We start from the raw sequence: 27,493 nt of genomic DNA, 5'->3' as shown, positions 1-27,493 counted from the left end.
CTAGCTATATTACTTCTATTCTGCCTATTTTATAAGATTATTGTTTCTTGCATTACCAAATGTGTGACTGAGCATCAAATAAAATTAATGATGATTAGGTAACTTGAAACGATTGATCAAATATATAGTTCTATAAGATCAATGATTGTAATGATACTGTAACTCTAGATGTGGGAAGAAGCAATGAGAGGGAACCATTTCCTGGATCATAACAGACTAGTAAAGCAGTGGTCCAGAGGCTTTGGCTACTGGTAACAGGGCCTAGTCCAGTAATAGCACATTGAGTGGCCTATCAATGGAATCCTTGTCTGGTCTGGGAATGAGCGTTCCTAGCACTGTGGGACAAACTGGTCACGAAATGCGTCCCAAACCTTGGTCAAAATTAAGACTGAAAGGGAAGGGAGTGTAAAATAAAGAATGTTGCCCACCACTTCTACAAGAATCAAGTCATTAATCACTGCAGTCGCTGACCTACAATATACCCAGAAAGGAATTCCAGGCAAAGATCAGGATGAGGTAAAACTGACAGAACTGCCCCTCAGATAGTTAGATATTTTCAGGAGAAATTTTTATGAACTGGATTCTTGTGTCTTCCCATACCTATAAAAGCACTAAAACCATTAACTAAGATGTCTATTCCTAGTGACTAGCAGTGACCTTCTACTGAGATGTGTGCTTGGTTGCATGTACTCCCTTCACCAAACTCACACATATATTGGCCTCCCCCTTTACCTCTTCAGAAGATTCTCAGAGCTCTCTGAGAGACTGTCTCCCAGGTTATAATCCTCAGGTTGGCCCAAATAAAGAAATTTTCCATTTCTTTCTTAGATTTGACTATTGATTGATTTTTTTGTTGACAGCCTTTTGGTAGGTGCAGCTGTATTTCTTGACTTCAGTCCCTGTGCCCTTACTGTAAACTGCCCTGATTTTTCTTAAGTTAGGTTGGAGTAAAATTCAAATACTTGCAAATACAATGAGCCCTAAGTAAAGCAGGGCCTAAACTCGGACAGATAATGAAAATGAAGAGAATAGGAAGGATATAAAAGGTGTTAAGGGAGTAAAGTTAAGGAAATTGCAACTGGTTGCATTTGGATGTCTTGGCTCCCCAGCCATAGTCTTGGGCACCCACTAGTCATACCCTTCACTGAGATGGGGATAATAGGAGGAGGGGCAGAATTGGTGAGAAACAATAGGGATTCAGTTTTGTGCATGTAGAGATTGATGAGAGTAGGATATCCAAATAAAAATGCCCAGCAGTTGAATATGACTGTGCATCTCAGAGGAGTTCTGATCTGGAAATGTAGGCTAAGCCACCTCTTCCATGTAGTTGGTCATTGAAACTATGGAAGTGAACAGAATCTCCCAGCAGAGTTGTAAGCCAAGGCCTGCGGAGCACCAGCCTTAAAGTATAAATTGAGAAGAAAAAGTCATGAAGGAGACTCAAGATGAAATGCTATGACGTGCCAATAAGGGAAAATTTTTAAAGAGAACGCTGGCCAAGTGAGGACATCCCAGATACCTGACTAACTGAGAGGATAACAAATGTGAGTGTGTGAGAAGAGGAGAACCAAACTCCCCAACATCCTCTAAGTACCTCCTGTGTGGCATGCTTCACTTCATCTTCAAAGCAACCTTTCAAGACAGGTGACAGTATATCCTTTTAAAGATAAGGGAAAAGACCAAAGTTCCCTGGGGATGGGCTATGTCATATTGTGTTTATCTAGTCCCTGGAGGAGTGCCTTCCACCGATTTGTTTAAAGAATGAACATTTTTACAATTTTGTAATAGTCTACCTGGAACTAACTGGACTGGTTACTCTCAAACTCACATATGATTTGGGGGGCAAGGTTCTGCTTTAGGGACACAGCAGGCCTATTTCCTGGGGCACATCCCTGGATTTCACGCTGTTATTTCAACTCATTAACAGCATCTTCATTTCTTCTGCTTACCTTTCAGCAAAACATATCAGTCAGAGAAAGGGCAGTCAAGGAAACCATATTTTCATATCACCAAAGATGTCCTGAGGAACCCAAATCTTAGTTGCTGATACTTTACAAACCAGTGGAGATAAATTTCGATTAATTATCACAGAACCTTAAATTCACATCTGACTTGGAAAACATGTCAAAAGGATTTGACTATCTTTTGATGTAAACCACAAGTCACGCACCCAGGGTATACTTAGTCAGAGATCCCCCACTTCCTAAAGAGGCATTATTAGCTCTTATTGTTCAAAAGTCATTGAGGTCTTTTCTGGTTCGCTTATATGTGGAATCTAGAAAAATGGTACAGATGAACTTATTTGTAAAGCAGAAATAGACTCACAGATGTAGAGAACAAACTTATGGTTACCAAGGAGGGAAGAGGGGATGCGATGAGTTGGGAGATTGGGACTGACATACATACACTACTATGTATAAAATAGATAACTAATGAGAACCTACTGTATAGCACAGGGAACTCTACTCAGTGTTCTGTGGTGACCTAAATGGGAAGGAAATCTAAAAAAGAGTGGATATATGTATACGTATGACTGACTCACTTTGCTGTACAGCAAGAAACTAACACAACACTGTAAAGCAACTATACTCCAATAACAATTAATTAAAAATAAAATTCATTGAAGTCTTTTCTCCCTGACTTAAGAGGTAAAGAATGTATCTAACACTGAAGCAGACAACACTCCTACCACATTTATAAGTTAGAAGAAAAACACTATTTTGACTTCTTTCTATATTTTGAAAATTAGAGACAAGTATGAAAAAAAGGGTCTTACAACAATTTTGCTTCTACAAAGGATGCTTCAAATGCTGGACTGATGGATAGGTTTGGGCCAAAGAGAATGAATCAACTATGGAATGGCCCTGCTTTCCACAAATGCTCTGGAATTTCTAAGCTGCAACACACAGTGAGCAGAAGGGAAGTTAACATGGTCTCAGTTCCCCTTTTGGGCATGAACCATACAGGATATTTCATTTAATCACAAGAAGCACAGGAGGTATTTTTCCTGATTTTCAGATCACTGAGGCTCTGAGAAGTTAAGAAGCTTGTGGAGTTTACACAGCTAGCAAGCGTGATGGGTTTCAATTTAAATTCAGATCTAACACCATAGGTTGTGTTAATATTTGATGTACCATGTTTCTACCCCCAAAATGACTCCATATAAAGAAAAATTTTAAAATAACAAAAAGTCGTTTATGTGTTCCTTCTTTATTTTCGAGGTAGAATTAGTCACTCATTTTTTTCTGTGTTCATATAGCATATTAATTTGTGTTTTTATAATACTGCATTATAATTATTTGGCTTGTCTGCTTAGGTAGAATATAGACTTCTCAAAGACAAGAATTTTAGTTTCCAAATATTTGAAGCTCTATCAACAATATAGTAAATGCTGGTTGAATAATAAATAAATGAATACTTTAGCAGATGTAGTTTTAAGATTCCTATTACAGGACACAATTATTTGTGAATTATAAAAAGAAAACAAAAGATTATAATATTCAAGAAAATATACTGTCACCATCTCTTATGAAACTCCCGTTTTATTGCTTACATTTTTCTTTTTATATTAAAATCAATCTCCTGATAACTTTTCACTCAAGAAAGGTTTAAAGTATTTCAAACACAAATGTTTGAGCTTCCACTTTCACTTGAAACTCCATTTTTCCTCATTCAAATGTACATTAAAGTCCATCTATTTCACTTTATAGGTAATTAGAATGAAGGCAGTTACCTGGCATGCCCAAAGTTCCATGGTGGAGACAGATCTTGAAACTAATCATCCTGATTCCTGGGTCAATATTCTTCCCAGCACTCTAAACTCATCTTTCAAAAGAGTGAACCATGAAACTGAACATTTTCTCATTCATTCAATGACTTTCACCCAATGAACACAAATGACTAAAATACACTCATCTTGAAACATTCCAATGAGATAAGCATATTATCTTTCAATAGCTTTTTGGATTATGTTCTGAGCCCTACTGAGGATGCAGAAAGAGGAGAAGGCTCACATTAGTGAGTTAGTATTTTGGTCCACTCATGCTGCCTGCTGAGGACCTCAGAGAGAGTAAAACGTCACCTCTGGTTCAGACTTACAACATAAGAGAGCATAAATCCTTATTCTTTTCTTCTTATTTCCTGTCACCTTTATTTTTCTCTGCATTTACCACCATCTGGCCTGCTTGTTGTGCCATGTTTCCTGATTGCATGGTAATTTTTTACACTAGGAGAGCTTGTTGGGGATAAAATATGAGAATGGAACAGATTCAGAAATATTGCACTTATGAAATTAAATTAATTAAATATGATTAACAAATATCATACCATCAGCCTGGCCTGCCCAAGAACTCTAGATCAGAATATAGAGCAAAGGCCTCAACTGGGTACCAGTAGATTAAATAGTTTGATGAGTTTTATGATTCTTGAGATGGATGCAATTTTATTAGCACAGAGTCGTTTTGGACTTTTATCCTTGGGTGGTAGTGAATTTCATTAACTTTTATTTGTTGACTTATATTACCCCCAAACAAGCTTTAAAGATTCAGCCCTGGGCATTTCAGGTGTTTTACAACTGAAGGGTAGCCCAGGTGACCTAGAGTAAGAAAATCAGCGTTCTACCCTCAGCTCTAAAACTTACTGTGTGAGTGGACAAGTCACTTTAACTCATTAAGCCTTTGCTGCCTTGACTTGAGAATAAACAGAACTGCCCTGCCTACTAGACAGGATTTTTATAAAGAACAAGGGAGATCATGTCTATGAAAATATTTTATAGTGTTAGATATATATATATATATATATAAAACAGTAAACATTTTTGTTTTTATCATGACAATAATAAATAATTACACCATTAGACAGGCTAAGAGTTTTGTCCTATTTTTCCTTTTCTGTTAATATTTATTGAGCTAATACATGCTAGAGTAGTACTGGTATTAACGCTCAATAAGCATACCTATTAAGATTATTATTGCAAGGGCATATTTTCCAAATATTTTCCGAAATATTTTCTATTATCTCTTATAAATACAATAGAAGTGACCCACTGGGGATTAAGGTAAAGCAGTTATAGAGGTAAGAATGATCTGCCCAGCCAATATAATTGCCTATTTCCCACCCCTACTTTAAGTTAGTAGAAAAGGGAAGAGTAAGAAGAGATGAAGCTGGGAGCATTAACCTAAAAGAAGAGTAGCTTAAAAATAAAGGACTGGTATGGAGTGTCCAAAAGAAGTTTACACACCCACAGTTCCTTTTACCTGAAGATGACATAAAAAGATTAAAATTCTGGATTTCCTTCTCTTTACTGTGGATTTTCTGTGTAACCTTAAAATAAGCCATTGAACCTCTTGGTCTTCCCAGGTAAAAATCTGATACCTTCCACCTGTCCAAGATGGACTGATTTTATGTTTATCAACACATATCAAAATATAGCTTATTTTAAGTTCCTCAAAAGAAGCAAGATGCTATCAAACCCAGATGGAACCAGTTGTTTTCTTTCTTTCTCTTTTTTTTCTTTCTCTCTCCCTCCCTACCTACCTGCCTACCTTCCTAATTACTCACCCATACACATTTTGGTTGTGGTAATAATAATGTGGGAAGGATCCATTTACTAATAAAATAAAAATTCTTAGTCAGAAAATTGAAAATTATTGACGCTATAACTAGGGTTTAGAATAGATCATATGAGAATTTCTTAAGAGAGCTGTCTTCACATTAACCATCATCATCTTCATCTATCATTACTCTTCCTTTTATTTTGACAGATGTGGAAATATTTTATTGGTCTGTGAGGCAGTGCAATAATATAGCAGGAATTTATTAGGAAAACAGAACTCCATTTGCTCTGTTCTTTCTCTCTTGTGAATAGAGAATAATCTATTCGGCTGCATGTTTGAAATTGTTAAGTGATCAGAGTCATAACATAAAATTGCCTCCTCTAAAAGTTAAATGTACTGTCTGAAGTATGTAATCGTTTTAAGATCTTAGAAGTCCTATGCACAATAGGATAGAAGAGGATGATAAGGTATGGGTTAGGATATAAACATAAGTTATACAAATAAAAGATACTTAAATACACTCACACCACATATATTTTTTTTTCATGGCAGAGAATGAAAAAACTAAATATTCCAAGAAGTAAATCTATTTCCTTAACTGAGACAGAACATTAAATAATTCATGGAGATAGAAATAAAGATCTCATGAGGGAGAAAAGAAAAAACTGAACATGGTAAGATTACATAATACAATTTTAAGGATGATTTATCTTTCAATATTTTCCCATATGATCTTTCTATGAACTTTTCTTGGCAAAAAATAGAATTCAAAATACCTCATATTTCAGGTTCACACAAACTTGGGGTGAAAGATGGATTTCATAAAAAACATTTCAACTTCTACAGATTATTGAGTAGAACAAACAAAAAAGATTTTCAGAAATAGGGCATATTTTAATTTAGGTTGATAAACTAGATTTTCACATAGGGTTATTACTGCATTGCATTATTTGAAAGCTTGGTGCTAGTCTTGTTACAATTCCATATCATCACCACACTGAGGACAGTGGACGTGCCTCAGAGAAGTCATGGTGTGCCACATCCAGAAACAAAAATGCTGGGCACCATACCAACAGATGGGCCTAAATAGAGCTGATAAAGGTGAGGAAAAAAATGAAAGTAAATGTTAGCGGGAAGGAGGAGAAAACCAGTATTAAAAATGTAGTCCAGGAAGCTGAAGTCCAACAAGAATTACCATCAAAGTCAAATTCACAAATGGCGTGGATGTATTCAAGGTGGAGTTGCTTAGCAAATTCCAATTTAATCTAATCGGTCATTGGGCCCTAGCCATTATTTTAACTAATTCACTCTTCTCAAATTACCGTGGAATAATTCATTATAACCCAAGTAATTTTAAAGGAAAATATCAAGACTCCTAAATACAAATGGTTTACTAGGTAAAATTTAATTTTACACAATTTGTATTTTTCTAATGAATAATTTTAACCAACAGGTAGTGGGGGAAAGCTTCTAAGATTTAGGAGCTTTTCACCCAACAACCAGATTCTCAGCAAAAATCGTGGCTTTCCTCTAACCCACATTCTATCACCTAGGATCTTAAAAGTCCCCCTTTGGAATAGTCCTACATAGACCTTATGACAATTTGAAATTCTGTATTAAACTGTGAGGTTATTTAATGTGTTGTTTCCTCCACCAGCCTGTATGCTCTGTAGGGCCAAGGACCATGTCTACTTTATTCACTGCTATGTACCTAGTACAAAATAGACCATCAAAAATGGATTTAATATTGAATGAATGAAACATGGTAGAACCCCCACTATTCCCCCTGTTCCATCCACAACACACATATAACTTTGGGAATTAGTCTGAAAACTAGAAAACAGGGAACTTGTGTGTCTTCCCTACTACTCTGCTCCCACTCAATCTCTGGCCCACTGTACTCTGGTTGTAAAAAACATACTTCTATTAATGTTATTATCACATTGCATTGTAACTGACTGCCCTAAAAGGAAATGAACTAGTTATCTGTGTGTCCATTAATCTCTAATAATGCCAGGTGATTTCCTTTTGTTTTACTTTTTAATGTGAATCAAGAAATAGCTTATGAAAATGATACATTCAGTAGCTCAGAATATAGGGACATATTGGATGGCATAAAAGAGAAATCATGTGAAATCAAATAAAGTCAATATTACAACAAACAAAATGTCACTTCCTTCTAGTTACAATTTTACAGGATTTAAAAAATTGTTAAGTTAAGTATCTTCCAAAAGGAGAATTCTACACATTTAATAAAAACAAATCACCAAGAGTCCTACTCTTTTTTTTCCATATAAAATAATTCCTTCACAATCTTTTCAGTAAAAAGCCAGAAAGAAATACATACATGATGGTGTTAATGCCTGAGAGCTGTTGGAACATTTGTAGGCCACAACCCACAATTAAAGCTCGGCGAGTTGGGGGATAACTCAGCATTCTGCAGATCACAGGTCCAGCTTTTATAAAAAAGAAAGAAAAAGAAGGACATGTCTATTATTTTTAGCTCCCAGAGTAATTATTCCCATTAGGATAAATTTCCCCAAATCTCTGTGAAATCAACATGACTGGGCATTTAAAAATAGAACATATGTACTTTTACAGAAACCTGGGCACAATATATTTTTGAAAACAGTACATATTTGAGTTAAAACTATAAAATCAACAAGAGAGAATTCAAGTTAAAGCAATTTATGGATACTAGAAAGATCTACATAACTGTAACGGCCACAAATTATTCTTCCTTAAATCCCTACGAGCTGTATTAACCACTCTTTGTTCTTCTGCTTCCTGGGCAATTAATTACTATTTAAAATCCATTCAATGTGGGACTACTTACAAAGTCACTGGAAAAATTGCTTTAATCAACTGAAAGAATGGCATTCATTAAAAACAATTAAACAAGTAACAGAATTCATTACAATTTATTTGGCTAAAGTAACAAAATTCATTCCAGTCTATTTAATTCAAGTTAAGGAATTTGGGGGTGATATCAGAATTGGGTTATGACTGTAATGGATATTACTAATAAAAATTACCCAAAAGGTAAAAAAAGGATGAAATTTATGTCTATTTTATATAGGTATATATGTATGATATTTCTAGATATTTTTAATAGTTCCCTAAGAGGTATTCAATGATCATTTCAAAATATAAATGGGCTTTCAAAATGGTGCAGATCCCTTGGTCCCTATATCAGAACTCTAGATCAATTCTAAAAAGCTGTAGATCTGAACCACTGAGGCCTTAAGTAAGATGACTAACCAATTGATGCCTGTTGTCTGGGCATAATTACCTAAAGTGCACCTTCTATTCTCAGAAGTGCTTGTTATGCCTTCACCTTAGCCTTAAGAGGCATTCTATATAGTGTCCTTATGGGACCACAGTTGACTCCTAGGACCTATGGTATAGCCTGGGATCACTGGGATGTTAATTGCTTCATTAGCAGCATTTTTCCTGGAGGCAATTTTCATTAGTGAACCCTAAACCAAGTCAAGTAAATTAAATTCTGAGGAAATTTCACCATTTCAGAATCTTTTGGAAATCTAATATTCCAGTTCACAGAAATGGAATATGGAATAGAACGTGTTATTGTCTCAGCAATAAAAGTTAATACAGGATGCTAAGCCAGGGGATTAATTAGAACTGAACATTACTGGGGTGAGGATATTCATCTCTACACAGGTATGATTACAATCACATGAAGACTTGATTTACTGCAAACAATTTTGTCTCTAAATGCTAAGACTGGACACACCCATTTAGAAAGCAGGGTGAGAGTATTATAAATGTCAAAATGTTTTAGATGCAAGTAAAGTGGTATTAAAACCTAGTATATCAGAAAGGTTATATGAAATAGGTAGACTTTGTGACAATATTGAAATATATCTAGATCAGTTCTCTGAAAGATAAGCAGACTCATCTGCAAATTTAGATATCTACGAATGAGCCACAAAATAAGAACTCTGCACAGCATCATATAAACATCTATTTCCATAAATCAAAATATTCAAATAAAAGATTATAATTTACCTTATATACCATGGAAAAATTTAAAAATGACATCTAAGATGTTGTAACAAAACAAAACAAAAAACACCCAAACCCTTTTTTCAGCTTTTAAGAAACTCCACAGATGAGAAACTGGCCTTCTGCAAGAAATCTATCATAATCTTTGGATAGCTGTATCTACTTTCACTATTAAACTGTTCCATGGTTTGATAGACAGATTAGGTAATACTGAGTTTGGAGGGCAGAAAAATAAAGAGAAAATTATGACAAATTTGGATTAAAGTTTGACTTGTCAAAATATCAAGAGATAAATTATCACATAAACATCACATATTTATTTCCTAGTTTTAAAAAATCTGGACTTTGAAAAAAGAAGCTGGAGGAATCAGGCTCCCTGACTTCAGACTATGCTACAAAGCTACAGTAGTCAAAACAGTATGGAACTGGCACAAAAACTGAAATACAGATCAGTGGAACAGGATAGAAAGTCCAGAGAAAAACCCAAGCACCTATGGTCACCTAGTCTATGATAAAGGAGGCAAGAATATACAATGGAGAAAAGACAAGTCTTTTCAATAAGTGGCACTGGGAAAACTGGACAGCTACCTGTAAAAGAATGAAATTAGAACACTCCCTAACACCATACACAAAATAAACTCAAAATGGATTAAAGACCTAAATGTAAAGCCAGATATTATAAAACTCCTAGAGGAAAACATAGGCAGAACACTCTTTGACATAAATTGAAGCAAGATCTTTTTAAATCCACCTTCTAGAGTAATAAAAATAAAAACAAAAATAACAAATGGGACCTGATTAAACTTAAAAGCTTTTGCACAGCAAAGGAAACCATAAACAAAATGAAAAGGCAACCCACATAATGAGAGAAGATATTTGCAAAAGAAGTAGCTTACAAGGGATTAATCTCCAAAATATACAAATAGCTCATGCAGCTCAATATCAAAAAAAACCCAAACAACTCATCAGAAAGTGGGTGGAAGATCTAAATAGACATTTCTCCAAAGAAGACATACAGATGGCCAAAAAGCACATGAAAAGATGCTCAACATCACTAATTATTAGAGAAATGCAAATCAAAACTACAATGAGGTATCACCTCACGCCGGTCAGAATGGCCAACATCAAAAAATCTACAAACAATAAATGCTGGAGAGGGTGTGGAGAAAAGGGAGCCCTCCTATGCTATTGGTGGCAATGTAAATTGGTACAACCATTATGGAGAACAGTATGGAGGTTCCTTAAAAAACTAAAAATAGAGCTACCATATGATCCTGCAATCCCACTCCTGGGCATATATCTGGAGAAAACCATAATTTGAAAACATACATGCACCCCAATGTTAACTGCAGCACTATTTACGATAGCCAGGACACGGAAGCAACCTAAATGTTCATTGACAGAGGAATGGATAAAGAAGATGTGGTATATATATACAATGGAATATTACTCAGCCATAAAACAGAATGAAATAATGTCATTTGCAGCAACATGGATGGACCTAGAGATTGCCATACTGAGTGAAGTAAGTCAGACAGAGAAACACAAATATCTTATGATATCACTTATATGTGCAATCTAAAAGAAAATGGTACAAATGAACTTATTTACAAAACAGAAATATAGTCTCAGATGTAGAAAACAAACTTATGGTTACCAAGGGGGAAAGCAGTGGGGGAGGGGAGGGATATACTGGGAGATTGGGATTGACATATACACACTATTATATATAAAAGAGATAACTGGGGCTTCCCTGGTGGCGCAGTGGTTGAGAGTCTGCCTGCTAATGCAGGGGACACGGGTTCGAGCCCTGGCCTGGGAAGATCCCACATGCCGCGGAGCGGCTGGGCCCGTGAGCCACAACTGCTGAGCCTGCGCGTCTGGAGCCTGTGCTCCGCGGCGAGAGAGGCCGCGGCGGTGAGAGGCCCGCGCATCGCGATGAAGAGTGGCCCCCGCTTGCCACAACTAGAGAAAGCCCTCACACAGAAACGAAGACCCAACACAGCCAAAATCAATCAATCAATCAATCAATCAATCAAACATACGCATCTGATTCAAGATCCTCATTAAAAAAAAAAAAAAAAAGAATTAGATTAATGAATGCCTTAAAAGAAATAGAAAGTGAAAAGGGAAAGTTTTAAAAAAAAAAAAATAAAATAAAATAAAATAAAAGAGATAACTAAGAAGGACCTACTGAATAGTACAGGGAACTCTTTTCAATACTCTAATGACCTACATGGGAAAATAATCTAAAAAAGAGTGGATATATGTATATGTGTAACTGATTCACTTTGCTGTACAGCAGAAACTAACACAATATTTTAAATCAACTATACTCCAATAAAAATTAAAAAAAAAACATGGTTACATCTAAAAAAAATCTGGGTTTTGGACTTTCTTTTGGACTTCCTGTAAAAAATAAACAATGGTAGTTCCTTTATAAGACTGGATTGTTTTTTTTAAAGATAAATTTTGGTCACAGCAGCTGCATATCTGATTATGCATAAACAAAAGTAAAAAATTTCCTTTTATTAAAATCATAAACCTAGCTTTATTAGGCAGTAAAACTAACTTAACAAATGCAAACCATTAATCTTTATATCACAGAAGCTGAGGCGAAGACAAATTCAAATACATGAATTGGTTGAATGTTCATAAGTGAAAATTTAAAATGTCATGCTCTACTTATTATATTTCTTTTGACTTTTGTAATTAAAAACATTTTTATGTATACAACCATTTCACACCTTATTTTTAACAAAACATCTGTGTCTTTGAAATACAGAAATTCCCACACAATAAAAACTAAAACCTCTAGATAACAAAAGCAGAATGGAAATGCAGAACTCAAAATATAACACATAATAAAACAATAGAGGCAAAAACCGCAAATGGGTTCATCTTTTCCATCATTCTGGACACCTCATACTAAGTAACTTTCACAATGGTTGTCCAGGTGTGGCAGGTGCTCTGGTGGCTCTGGTGGCAGGGCTAAAAAGGACAGTGTGACAAGTGCAACCACTCCTGTGGACAGGATGTCTATAAAAGTTTCTCCAGGTATGATTAAAAATGTACTAGAACACACTTCGTATAAAAGTCCAGCTCTTGACTTCCACTTCCAGCCAAGATGGAGTAACAGTTATCAGACTTACCTCCAACATGAAACAACTAAAAAGTCAGGCAAAACTGCATGAAACAGTAGTTCTCATGATAATGGGACAAAGAATAGTGACCCCTGATATTCAGGAAGCAAATGAGATGAACCCTCCAAATGCCCCAGCCTAAGCCTGGAAAAAAGTATCCAGGCTATAGCACAGGGAGGGGAAAGCAGGCAGACGGTGGTGGTCTCCTTGAGTTGAAAAGATGCAGCTCAGGATCCAGGTGGCTAGAGTTCACAGGGCAGCGTGCTGGAGAGGAGAGAGACTCACAGAGAGGACACTGGAGATCTGCAGGGCTCCTTGACTTTTCAGTTGAATACTGATCAGTGGATGTGTGTGAAGAAACTACCCAGTCAGGGGAAAGAGCCACAGGAAAGGACGAAAGAAATGAACCCCAGGAATTTACACAGGACTGAGAGTGAAAAACCTAGAGCATAAGGAAGAATATTCAGAAGGGTTTTTACCTCAGTAATGGTATAAATTTAGTCTTGGATTAAACATTACTTGGGCACCATCTAAACAGTTTAAATGAAAGACCCAAATGCTTCCAAGGAACTGAATAGCATCCCACAACTAAGTTCAACAGTAAGATAAAATTGATAATGTCTGGCATACCATATAAAATTACGAGGCATGCAAAAAGGCAGGAAAGTACAACTTGTAATGATAAAGGGATTAATTCAGCAAGAGGATATAACAATCCTAAATGTCTCTGCACCTAATAAAAGCTTCAAAATATATGAAACAAAAAACACAACTGCAAGGGAAAATAGGAAAACCCACAATTATACTTGGATATTTCATCACCTCTTTCTGAGTAATAGTAAAAGTAGGCTGATAATCAGCAAAGATACAGAAGACATCAACAGCACTATCAACAAACTTGACCTGACATTTAGACAATACCCTACAGACCAAATGTTCTTTCCAAGAGTAAATGCATGGTAAATGTCTTGGAACATTTACTGAGATAGATTATATTATATTCTGAGCTCTAAATTCAGACTCAATTAACTTAAAAGGATTAAAGTCATACAAAGAATGTTCTTTGATCATAATAAAATTAATATACAAATCAATAAACTGAAAGATAACTGGAAAATTCCCTCCAGATCAGAAACTGAATAACATATTTCCATGGATCAAAGAAAGAATGGGAAATGAGAAAGTATTCTGAACTGAAAGAATATGAAAATGCATCATATGAAAATTTGTGGAATGGAGCTAAAGTATAACAGAGGAAAATTTATAGCAATGACCTTGGCTTCCACCTTACAAAACCAGAAGAAGAGTGACAAAGGAAACCTCAAAAAAGCACAAGATAAAAAAATAAGAAAGATCAGAATGGAAATCCATTAAATAGATAAGGAGACAATTGAGAAAAAAAATTAATGAAACCAAAATCTGGTTCTTTGAAAACATCAATAAAACTGATAAACTTTGAGCAAGACTATGGAAGGCTGAATAATGGCCCCTCAAAAGATACATACCTGCTAATCCCTGGAACTTGTTAATGTTACCTTAGATGTCAAAAAAAACAAGACTGTGCAGATGTGATTAAGTTAAGGATTTCTGATGTGGGAAGATTATCCTGGATTATTTGGGTTGGCCCTAAATGCAATCACATGTATCCCTATAAGAGGGAGGCAGAGGGAGATTCAGGACAGAATGGGAGAACGCAATGTGACCATGAATGCAGATACTGAATTGATGTAGCCATAAGCCAAGGAATAATGGAGGGAGGGAGGGAGGGAAAAAGGGAGAGAGGGAGGGAGGGAGGGAGGGAGAAAGGGAGAGAGGGAAGGAGGGAGGGAGGGAGAAAGGGAGAGAGGGAAGGAGGGAGGGAGGGAGGGAGGGAGAGAGGGAAGGAGGGAGGGAGGAGGGGGGGGAGAGGGGGAGGGAGAGGTCTGTTTTTTTCTTCATGAGAGAGGGTTCCACTCTCATGACCTCATCTAAACCAATTGTCTCCCAAAAGCTCCATCTCCAAACACCATCACTTTGGGCATTATGGCTTCAACATATGAATTTTGGGGAGATACAAACATTCAGTCCATAACACCAAGAGTATTAGGCATCTGTTCAAATCTCAATGAATTTTCTAATATTTTGATATCTCTTCATGCCTTATGAACCATTTTTCATCATCATAAGAGTGCTACCAAGTACGAAAGAACAGGTAATATTATTGAGGAAAGAAGTACATAGAGATCAGGTAACTTTCCAAAGGTCACAAACTATTAAGTATGTAGAGCTAGGACTTGAGCTAACTTCTGTTCATGCCATAAATGACAAGAAATTTTACATGTATACTTAAATGAGCTGATTTTCCTTAGCATAAAAAGAAATTCAACAATTATGAATAGTATGAGTAACAAAACACAAAACTAAAGCACTTTCAAGCTACAGGAATACACATTCTCTGTGTTCATCATGACTCGATCCCTCAATCTCTTTTTTTTCTCTTATCTTTTTTATGGCCTCACTTGCCACTATCGCCAGTCTTTACTCTCGAGTTATCTATCTCAAATCATTCATTTCAATCTGTTCTTTTCTCCAATCCTATATCCAGGGAGTTGAACATTGTTTACAAATAATTAGGAGAATAGACCTGGTTTCATGGCAAGTTAAGGGTTTCTGTGAGTCAGGCCCTCCATGCTACCTGAGGAGTGCCATTCATCTCGAGATGGCTCTCAATTACATTCTCAACCACATCCATTTCAAACACTCCTCCTTGGACTTCCGTTGTTCTCTGCAGCCTTTCAGACCAAGTATTCCCTAGCTCACTTAGCATTCTTGAAGCACCGACCATCAGCCTACTCTTTGCTAGGTACAGAAACACGAAGAGGCCCTGCCCTGCAAGAGCTCATAATATCAGAGTGGGGAGGGAATCACGCACAGAAACAAAACGAGTTGCACCACAAAAATCTAAGGGCTCTAACAGAGGTACATGTAAAGTATTATCAGACTGAGGAATAGGGAAGAACCCAGAAAGGGTGTGCCAGCTCAAGGTCATATAAAAGAGAAGTCACCATGTCTCACCCCAAACCCTATGGTACCTAATTTCACATTAAGTCAGGATAAAAAAATGTGGCATTTGGCTATTCATTCCCTCTTCCTAATTTCCATATCCAATTAGTTGCCAAATTCTAATGAAAATTAATGTATATATACCTGACTTCTTTCCACAAAATGTCAGAAAAACTTCTCTTGCTTTTGCATCCGTGCCCTCCCCAGCTCTCTACTGCCCTGCTGGGTTCTCATCTGGGGGCTCTCATCTGTGTCCTTGGTGAGACCGCATGGCAATGGACAGTACTTGCGCAGGCCGCCGTTGAAATTCCAGCTTCCCCACTCAGCTGCCATGAGGTTTTGCCCATGTTATTCAATCTTGCTAAGCCTCTATCTCCTCCTTGGTTAAGTGGACATAGTAGTAGTACTTGTCATTATGAAGATTAGAGATAGTAAACTTCCAGGCATACACTATGTGTAATGGTTAATTTGTGTGTCAGCTTTACTGGGTTACAGGGTGCCCAGATATTTGATTAAACATTACTTCTGGATGTGTCTATAACGGTATCTGGATAAGATTAACATTTGAATCGGTAGACTGAGTAAAGCAGACTGCCCTCCCCAATGTGGATGGGCCTCATACAATCCATGAGGACCTAAAATACAACAAAAAGAGGAGGAAGGGAAGGTCTGTTCTTTTAGCCTGCCTATTATAGAGCTGGGACATTGGTTTTCTCCTGCCCTCTGACTGGGACTTTCACCATCAGCTCTCCTGGGTCTCCAGCTTGCCAAGGGCAGAGTAGACTGTCTTCTCAGCCTCCATTATCATGTGAGCCCATTCCCCATAATAAATAAATCTCATAGGAGATATATATATATATATATATATATATATATATATATATATATACACATATTAGATATAAATATAGATATAGATACAGATATAGATATAGACATAGATGTCCTATTGGTTCTATTTCTTTGGAAAACCCTGACTAATACTAACTCACACGTTATGTATTCAACAACAATGCCTTGTTTGTGTATGGTATCCACATCTCCAGTCTCTACTGAATCAATCCAGCCTCTCCACATTGCTTCCATCCTGTCTACTAAAGCATAACACTGATCACTTTCTTCACTGACCTGTTCAAAACTTTTGATAACAGACCCATCAGGGTCTACTTCATGAAAGGCACACTCCTGCCTTTCAAGACTTATCTCACACTACTTCTTCTCTAACACACATGGCTTCAACAATCTTTGGGTAGCCTGTTTTACAAAAAGAAGCCTCATATTTTTACATTTCTGTCTCGTATAATGTTCCTGTTCTATGAGGTCGCCCCTGATCCCAAAAGAAGATATTCTCTCATCAGAATGATGGTGTCAGTTTCATACTTCTCTTATGTTCTCACTGATGGCTAATTTGTTTTACAGGTTATGTAGCTAATGTCTCTTCCATACTGGATTACGATCTTTATACTAGATTATGTGGGGTGAATGGCCCAGGTTTTATCTCTGTTTTATCATTTTGCTTCCCATTGTACTTAGCTTAGGGTCATGCAAATAGAAGAGATTCAATAAATATCTGTTTAATGAACATGAAGAAGAAAAGAAGGAGGAAAGGGAAGAAGGGAGAAAGAAACACCGGAGCAAATAATGGTTACTGAGATCAAGAATGAAGCAATCTGAATACACTGCAAGTTGCTAAACAATGTTGTGATTAATTATAAACTACCACTAAGATCTTGAGCACAGCCATGCTGTTTTCCTCTTCAATATGCAGCAGATGATGTTTGTGATTACAAGCTGGTGCTTGGCACATGTTCTGTTCGGAAGAATGGACTGCTGCTATTGATAAATTCAACCCCATTTGGTTCAATCATTCCTTCACAGTCTGGCATTTATACCAATACATTCTGAAATCCTTCTAAAGAATCAATTTGCCAAGATGTTGTGTTGGGCTGATTGTCTATAGCTGCCTGTTTGTGAGCTGATCATGGTACAGTATGCACTGACTCAGTAATCTAGTCATTATTATTCCAGGTTGCTAAAGTAAAGACTGTTTTCTGTGATAGGGCTTAATGCTACTAAAATACTGTTTTTCAAAAACCTACTCTTGTTACTACCAAGAATTCTTTTTAAATTCTAAAAATATTTCCTTCATCAAAGGTATCTACATAAACAAAAGCCATCATAAAATATATCCCCTAGCCAAGCAATTCTCAAACAAGAGATCTCTGAACTTCATAACAGCCATGGGAGTGTGGTGTGTTGCTGAGGGGAAGAATGTTAAGAATTACTACTTTAGAAAACCTTTCTTGAGCAAAGTGAAGTATCTTTTTTTTTAAAGAAATGAGTAATTCTTAGTAAATAAATAAATGAGTAGTCCTTAAACAATTATATTCTTTACATTAATACTGTCTTTAGCAAAGCAATTTTTAAATGAAAGGACACATACTTTTAACCTGATGGTATTCTGAGAGTATTTTCATAACAAGTTGTCATTCTTAGTGATATAAAGTTTCTCACTTACCTAACTTTTCAATAGATATTAAACACTAAGATATAAGACAGTGTATGACTTGCATCTGCTAAAGGCTATACAACCATAAGCAGTGTTGAACAGTATAAAGAGTAAGAGTCTCCAAAACAGGGAAACCCAGATTCAAATCCAGCTCAGCTATGTAGAAGCTGTGTGACCCTGGGTGGGTTCCTTACCCTTTCTGAGCCTCGCATGCCTCATATGAGATAACATCTACTTCACAATTGTATTTTGATAATTAAAGGTTGTAATACATGTGAAGTATATTGCACCAAAACTCAAATAATGATGCTATGATTTCATCTATCAGCTCTGTAGAATTTCTCCATAGTTGAATACAATTTGAAAGTTTTGAATAAAAAACAACTGTCAATAAATTACATAGGGTTTCCTTCTATGTAAACAAAGAGATTTCATTCTTAAGGTCCCACAAAATAATTCAAAAAGCTTCATTAACATAAAAATAGATTAATTTTATAGTTATAATTTCTATATCTTTTATAATTAACAGAACACTCCTACACAGATGATTGATAAACACAAGGTGATAAATCAATAGGAATTATACTTCAGGCTCCTGTAATAAATAGCAGTTCTAGCAAATTCATTTATATATACTGCCAAACTATTCATACAAATACACATAAATTAGAATGATCTTATTCCCCTGACTTCATTTTAGATCACATGTAGCCTTCCTAGAATCTAAGTATTTCTACATTACTATCAGTTAAACATTTTAAGATATATGAACTATGTTTCTAAACATTAATCATTTGCTTGGTTAAAAAAGTATGTATTTATATGGATATTTGAATTCTATATGTATATTTGGACATATTCGATTAACATGGTTTTTTTTTAGATTCAAGCATTCAACAAATAAGTACTATTGAGAATAAAGATGAAAATCTAACCATGATTCATGTATTTCATACTGTTGTTTCTTGCTATATTTAACTTTACATGTGATAGTTACTAAGAATAAAGATACCAAAAAGATAAAAACCAGGCTGAATTAAAGGGTCCATGATCTTACAGTGGGGCAGAATATCTAAAATCACGTTTGTTCCACCAGATTCTGGAAGCATGACTGATGCAAACATATGTGGTACCTTGAAATATAATATCTTAAAGGAAAGAGACTGTGTTTTCTGTCAGCATGATTCTTGGAAAACCATATTTATTTCAAAAATATCCAGGAATGAGAAACAAAAAAGAACCAAAACAAATTTATAAGGAGATATATATATATATATATATATATATATATATATATATATATATACATATTTTCTAATTCCAAAGCAGTTCTCCTGTCACAACTCTCTTCCTACTTTTCAATTACATCTTATAAAGAAAAAAGATAAATAAAAATAAAAATAATTGTCTCCTACCTGTGAAAAAAATATGTGATAGTTATTAAATATAGAGTAAGAAATAAAGATGTTCTGAGGTGTGGCCAAGATGGTGGAGTAGGAAGACCCTGAGCTTACCTCCTCCCATGGGCACACCAAAATCACAACTATTTACAGAGTAACTATTAAAGAGAAAGACTGGAAGACTAGAAAAAAAGATGCTCTACAACTGAAGAAATGAAGAAGAAACCACAGCAAGATGGGTAAGAGGGGCAGAGACGTATAGTCAAGACCCATACCCCAGGGTGAACATCCCACAAATGGGAGGAGAATTACAAATGCAGAGGTTCTCCCCAAGAAGTGAGGGGTGTGAGGTCCACATTGGGCTCCCCAGTCAGGAAGTCCTACACTCAGAAGATGAGCCCCCAGGGTGTTTCACTTTGAAGGCCAGCAAACTTTAATTTTTGGAGAGCCAGAGGCTTGTGGGAAATAAAAGACTCCACTCTTATAGGGTGCACACAAAATCTCACACGCTCTGGGACCCAGGGCAGAAGCAGTAATTTGACAGGTGCCTGGGTCAGACCTACCTGCTGATCTTAGAGAGCATTCCAGAGAGGCAGGAGGCAGCTGGAGCTCACACTGGGGACACAGACCCTGGCAGCAGCCGTTCCTGGGAGCTTCTTCTACCACAAGGACACTGCTGCAGGCAAGCATTCCATTTTGGAACCCTCCCTCAGCTTATGAGATCCAGGACGTGTCACCACCTACCAGCCTGTACCACCTGTACTGGGATGCCTCAGGCCAAGCATCTACCCAGGCAGGGACACAGCATCTACCCACCAGACCTGTTGCCTTAAGACCCCCTGAGCCCTCAGCTGTCCTGGGACATGGCCTTGTCCACCAGAGGGTCCAGGACACAGCCCTGCGCACCAGGTGATAAACTAGGCCCGGGACTCATAGAGCCCTGCAGCTAGAGACCCCAGGATGCAGTTCAGCCCATCAGTGGGCCTATACTAGACACAGGACCAGCTTTACCCACCAGTGGGCAGGCACCAGCCCCAGGATAGCAGAGACCCAGGCCCAACCCACCAGCAGGCCACACATCAATTCTGGGACCCCAAGGGCCCTACAGCCAGAGACCCCAGGATGTGCCTTGCCCAACAACGGGCAGGCACTAGTCCCAGGTCAAGGTCTCACCTACCAATGGGTGGGCACCAGCTGTGGAATCCCCTGGGCTCTGACCCCACCCAGCAGTGGGTGGACATGAGACCTGCAGCCTATCAGTACCCAGGTCACGAAACAGCAGGCAGGCACCAGAGCAGGGAACTCTTGAACCCTGGCCCCACTCACCAGCATGCCAACACCAACTCTGGGACACCTTGGGTCCCTCAGTAAGCCACCCTAAGATTCCTCCCCTCCCCACCAGTGGGCAAACACAAGCTTCAGGACACCCTGGCCTCTGCAGCCAGCTATGTAAGGAGCTAACATCACCCATCAGCAGGCTGACACTAGATCTGGGACCCCTGGCACAACTACCCATCCCAGATACCAGCACTGCTTAACAGTGGGCCAGCACTAGACCTGGCCCCACTCACTAGCAGCCAACAGCTTCCCCACAAGGAAGGGCCTGGCAACCAACCAGGTCAGAAGCCAGACACAGTTACCAGAACACCCACAGTTCTAAGCTTGTCATGACAGAATGACCCACATAGCCCACATGGGGGGCACCCATAGAGCATATAGTTCTAATGACCAGAGCAGAGTAGGCTGCTGGGACACATAGGATGTCTCCTACAAAAGGTAACTTCTCCAAGGCTGGGAAACATAATCAACTTATTAAATACATAGAAATAAAAACAGGAGCTTAGGCAAAATGAGGTAACAGACAAATATGTTCCAAACAAAGGAACAAAATCAAGCCCCAGAAGAAATACTAAGTGAAGTGAAGATAAGAAATCTACCCAATAAAGAGTTTAAGGTCATGATTATAAAGCTGTTCCAAGAACTCAGGAGAAGATTGGATGAACAGAGTAAGAGGTTAGAAGCTTTTAAAAGAGTTAGAAAATACAAAGAAGAACCAAAAACTGATGACGACTACAATAACTGAAATAAAAAATACACCAGAAGGAATCAACAGTAGATTAGATGATATCAGCAAATGGAAGACAGAGTACTGGAAAGCACTGAAGACAAACAGAAGAAGGTAGAAGAAGAAAAGAAAATGAGGACAGTTTAAGAGACCTCAGTGACAGCATCAAGTGTACTAATATTCACGTTACAGGGAGAAGGAGAAAGCGAGAGAAAGGGGCAGAGAATATATTTGAAGATATAATAGCTGAAAACTTCACTAACCTGAGAAAGGAAACAGATGTCCAGGTCCGGGAAGCACATACAGTCCCAAACAGAATCAGTACAAGGAAGAACACACCAAGACACATTGTAATTAAATGGCAAAAATCAAAGATAATGAGAGAATATTAAAAGCAGCAAGGGACTGTCTCTATTGCTGCTGCTACTGCTGCTGCTGCCGCCACTGCCACCACTGCTACTGCTGCCGGCAGAGCTGCTGGGAGTGGGCATCTCCTGTCTGGGATACCCACCATTGCGGCATCTCCTGCACACCCTGGCCCCAAACGGACCTGCCAGCCCCAGGGAACAAAAGTGGAGCCCCCCCTGTCCTCTCCTGCTGAAGCCAGAGGATGACTTGAGAGGGCTGAGTGGAGAGTGTGGTCCTCAGCGGCGGGCAGGGAAGGAGACCTTCAAAATGGTGGAGGAGTAAGACGTGGAAATCACCTTCCTCCCCACAAATACATCAAAATACATCTACATGTGGAACAACTCCTACAGAACACCTACTGAACTTAGTAGAAGACCTCAGACTTCCCAAAAGGCAAGAAACTCCCCACGTACCCGGGCAGGGAAAAAGAAAAAAGAAAAAATGGAGACAAAAGAACAGGGACAGGACCTGCACCTCTGGGAGGGAGCTGTGAAGGAGGAAAAGTTTCCACACACTAGGAAGCCCCTTCGCTGCTGGGGATGAGGGGTGGGTGGGGGGAAAGCTTCGGAGCCACAGAGGAGAGCACAGCAACAGGGGTGCGGAGGGAAAAGTGGAGAGATTCCCGCACAGAGGATCAGTGCCGACCAGCACTCACCAGCCTGAGAGGCTTGTCTGCTCCCCGCCGGGGTGGGTGGGGGCTGGGAGCTGAGTCCTGGGGCTTCAGAGGTCAGATCCCAGGGAGAGGACTGGGGTTGGCTGTGTGAACACAGCCTGAAGGGGGCTAGTGAACCACAGCTAGCTGGGATAGAGTCCGGGAAAAAGTCTGCACTTGCCTCAGAGGTAAGAGACCATTGTTTTGGGGTGCACAAGAGGAGGGGATTCCTTCCCCGTCTGCCCACAGAAGGCAGAGCATGGCCTAAACAAGCTCCAGAGATGGGTGTGAGCCACGGCTATCAGCTCGGACCCCAGAGACAGGCATGAAACAATAACGCTGTCACGGCTGCCACCAAGAATCCTGTGTGCAAACACAGTTCACTACCCACACCACACCCCTCGGTGAACCTGTGCAGCCAGCCACTGCCAGGGTCCCAAGATCCAGGGACAACCAACTTCCCCAGGAGAACACACGGCGTGCATCAGGCTGTTGCAATGTCACACTGGCCTCTGCCACTGCAGCCTAGCCTGCATTCCAATTATGACTACCGTACCCCTCCCTCTCTCCGGCCCGAGTGAGCAAGAGAAGCCTAATTAGCCACTGTTTTAACCCCCTCCTGTCTGGGCAGAGAACAGATGCCTGAGGGTGGCCTACACACAGAGGCAAGGTCAAAACCAAAGCTGAAACCCAGGAGCTGTGTGAACAAAGAAGAGAAAGGGAAATTTCTCCGTGCAGCTTCAGGAGCAGCAGATTAAATCCCTACAATCAACTTGATGAACCCTGCATCTGTGGAATACCTGAATAGACAACAAATGCTCCCAAAATTGAGGCGGTGGACTTTGGGAGCAACTGTAGACTCGGGGTTTGCTTTCTGCATTTGATTTGTTTCTGGTTTTTAGGTTTATCTTAGATTAGCTTTTAGTGCTTGTTCTCATTGGTGGATTTGTTTATTGGTTTGGTGGTTTTCTTCTTTTTTTTCTTTTATTCGTTTTTTATATAAAAAATTTTTTTTTCCTTTTTTCTCTTTTTGTGAGTGTGTATGGTATGTTTCTTTGTGTGATATTCTCTGTTTAGCTTTGCTTTTACCATTTGTCCTAGGGTTCTGACTGTTCGTTTTGTTGTTGTTGTAGTTTGTTTTCTTTTTATGGGGGTGTGTGTGTGTATGTTTCTTTGTGTGATTTTGTTAGTTTAGCTTTACTTTTACCATTTGGTTTGGAGCTCTATCTGTTCATTTTGTTTGTTTGTTTGTTTGTTTTCCTTTCTTTCTTTCTTTTCTGCTGAGACGTGTGGCTGACAGGGTCTTAGTGCTCTGGCCGGGTGTCTGGCCTGAGCCTCCAAGGTGGGAGAGCCAGGTCCAGGACATTGGACCACCAGAGGCCTCCCGGTCCCACGTATTATCAATCGGCAAGAGATCTCCCAGAGATCTCCGTCTCAACACTAAGACCCAGCTCCACCCAACGGCCAGCAAGCTCCACTGCTGGACGTCCCATGCCAAACAACTAGCAAGACAGGAACACAACCCCAACCATTAGCAGAGAGGCTGCCTAAAGTCATACTAAGTTAACATATACCCCAAAACACACTACCAGACGTGGCACTCCCTACCAGAAGAACAAGATTCACCCCACCCACTAGAACACAGGCAACAGTCGCTTCCACTAGGAAGCCAACACAAGCCACTGAACCAATCTCACCCATTGTGGGCAGACAACAAAAACAACGGAAATTACAAACCTGGAGCCAGCGAAAAGGAGACCCCAAACACAGTAAGTTAAACAGACTGAGAAGACACAGAAATATGCAGCACATGAAGGAGCAAGGTAAAAACCTACAGACTAAACAAATGAAGAGGAAATAGGTAGTCTACCTGAAAAGAATTCAGAGTAATGATAGTAAAGATGATCCAAGATCTTGGTAATAGGATGGAAAAAATACAAGAAACGTTTAACAAGGACAAAGAAGAACAAAAGAGCAAACAAACAATGATGAACAACACAATAAATGAAATTAAAATTCTCTAGAAGGAATCAACATCAAAATAACTGAGGGAGAAGAGTGGATAAGTGACCTGGAATATAAAATAGTGGAAATAACTACCACAGAGCAGAATAAAGAAAAAAGAATGGAAAGAATTGGGGACAGTCTCAGAGACCTCTGGGACAACACTGAACGCACCAACATTCGAATAATAGGGGTCGCAGAATAAGAAGAGGAAAAGAAAACGTCTGACAAAATATATGAAGAGATTATAGTTGAAAACTTCCCTAAAGCAGAAAGGAAAATAGTCAATCAAGTCCAGGAAGCGCAGAGTCCCATACAGAATAAATCCAAGGATAAACACACCAACACACATATTAATCCAACTATCAAAAATTAAATACAAAGAAAAAATATTAAAAGCAGAAAGGGAAAAGCAACAAATAACATACAATGGAATCCCCAAAAGGTTAACAGCTGATCTTTCAGCAGAAAAACTGCAAACTAGAAGGGAGTGGAAGGACATATTTAAAATGATGAAAGCGAAAAACTTACAACAAGATTACTCTACCCAGCAAGGAACTCATGCAGATTCGACAGAGAAATTAAAACCTTTACAGACAAGCAAAAGTTAAGAGAATTCAGCACCACCAAACCAGCTTTACAACAAATGTTAAAGGAACTTCTCTAGCAAGGAAACATGAGAGAAGGAAAACACTTACAATAACAAATCCAAAACAATTAAGAAAAATGGTAATAGGAACATACATATCAATAATTACCTTAAATGTAAATGGATTACATGCTCCAACCAAAGACACAGACTGGCTGAAGGGATACAAAAATAAGACTCGTATATATGCTGTCTACAAGAGACCCACTTCAGACCTAGGGACACATACAGACTGAAAGTGACGGGATGGAAAAAGATATTCCATGCAAATGGAAATCAAAAGAAAGCTGGAGTAGCAATTCTCATATCAGACAAAATAGACTTTACAATAAAGACTATTACAAGACACAAAGAAGGACATTACATAATGATCAAGGGATCAATCCAAGAAGTTATAACAATTGTAAATATTTATGCACCCAACATAGGAGCACCTCAATACATAAGGCAAATGCTAACAGCCATAAAAGGGGAAATCGACAGTAACACAATCATAGTTGGGGACTTTAACACCCCACTTTCACTGATGGACAGATCATCCAAAATGAAATTAACAGAGAAACACAAGCTTTAAATGACACATTAAACCAGATGGACTTAACTGATATTTATTGCACATTCCATCCAAAAACAACAGAATACACTTTCTTCTCAACTGCTCATGGAACATTCTCCAGGACAGATCATATCTTGGGTCACAAATCAAGCCTTGACAAATTTAATAAAATTGAAATCATACCAAGTATCTTTTCCAACCACAATGCTATGAGACTAGATATCAATTAAAGGAAAAAAACTGTAAAAAATACAAACACATGGAGGCTAAACAATACACTACTAAATGACCAAGAGATCACTGAAGAAATCAAAGAGGAAATCAAAAAATACCTAGAAAAAAATGACAATGAAAACATGATGACTCAAAACCTATGGGGTGCAGCAAAAGGAATTCTAACAGGGAAGTTTATAGCAATACAATCCTACCTCAATAAACAAGAAACATCTCAAACAACCTAACCTTACACCTAAAGCAATTAGAGAAAAATAACAAAGAAAACCCAAAGTTAGCAGAAGGAAAGAAACCATAAAGATCAGATTAGAAATAAACGAAAAAGAAATCAAGGAAACAACAGCAAAGATCAATAAAACTAAAAGCTGGTTCTTTGACAAAATAAACAAAATTGATAAACTACTAGCCAGACTCATTAAGAAAAACAGGGAGAAGACGCACATCAACAGAATTAGAAAGGAAAAAGGAGAAGGAACAGCTGACCCTGAAGAAATACAAAGAATCACAAGGGATTACTACAAGCAACTATATGCCAATAAAATGGACAACCTGGAAGAAATGGACAAATTCTTAGAAAAGCACAAACTTCAGAGACTAAACCAGGAAGAAACAGAAAATATGAACAGACCAATCACAAGCACTGAAATTGAAACTGTGATTAAAAATCTTCCAACAAACAAAAGCCCAGGACACGATGCCTTCACAGGTGAATTCTATCAAACATTTAGAGAAGAGCTAACACCTATCCTTTTCAAACTCTTCCAAAATATAATGGAGGGAGAAACACTCCCAAACTCATTCTATGAGGCCACCATCACCCTGATACCAAACACAGACAATGATGTCACAAAAAAAGAAAACTACAGACCAATATCACTGATGAACATACATGAAAAAATCCTCAACAAAATACTACCAAACAGAATCCAACAGCACATTAAAAGGATCATACACCATGATCAAGTGGGGTTTATCCTTGGAATGCAAAGATTCTTCAGTATATGCAAATCAATCAATGTGATTCACCATATTAACATATTGAAGGAGAAAAACCATATTATAATCTCAATAGATGCAGAAAAATTTTTCGACAAAATTCAACACCCATTTATGATAAAAACTCTCCAGAAATGGGCATAGAGGGAACCTATCTCAACATGATAAAGGCCATATATGACAAACCCACAGCCAAAATCATCATTTTCAATGGTGAAAAACTGAAACCATTTCCTCTAAGATCAGGAACAAGA

General features: G+C 38.3%; 1 protein-coding gene across 2 annotated transcripts in view; it reads right to left on the bottom strand.

Annotated features, from left to right (window-relative positions):
- SLC2A13 (solute carrier family 2 member 13) overlaps positions 1 to 27,493 on the bottom strand; it is a 454,917-nt gene that overhangs the window by 228,666 nt on the left and 198,758 nt on the right. For both annotated transcript variants that reach the window (XM_057557296.1, XM_057557295.1), the window contains exon 4: positions 7,903 to 8,011. In XM_057557296.1, coding sequence (XP_057413279.1) covers positions 7,903 to 8,011 — 109 coding nt within the window. The remainder of the gene's footprint in view (positions 1 to 7,902; positions 8,012 to 27,493) is intronic.

This window comes from Balaenoptera acutorostrata, chromosome 11 (assembly GCF_949987535.1).
Source record: "Balaenoptera acutorostrata chromosome 11, mBalAcu1.1, whole genome shotgun sequence".
Classification (NCBI taxonomy): domain Eukaryota; kingdom Metazoa; phylum Chordata; class Mammalia; order Artiodactyla; family Balaenopteridae; genus Balaenoptera; species Balaenoptera acutorostrata.
This window is presented reverse-complemented; position numbering and strand designations above follow the sequence as displayed.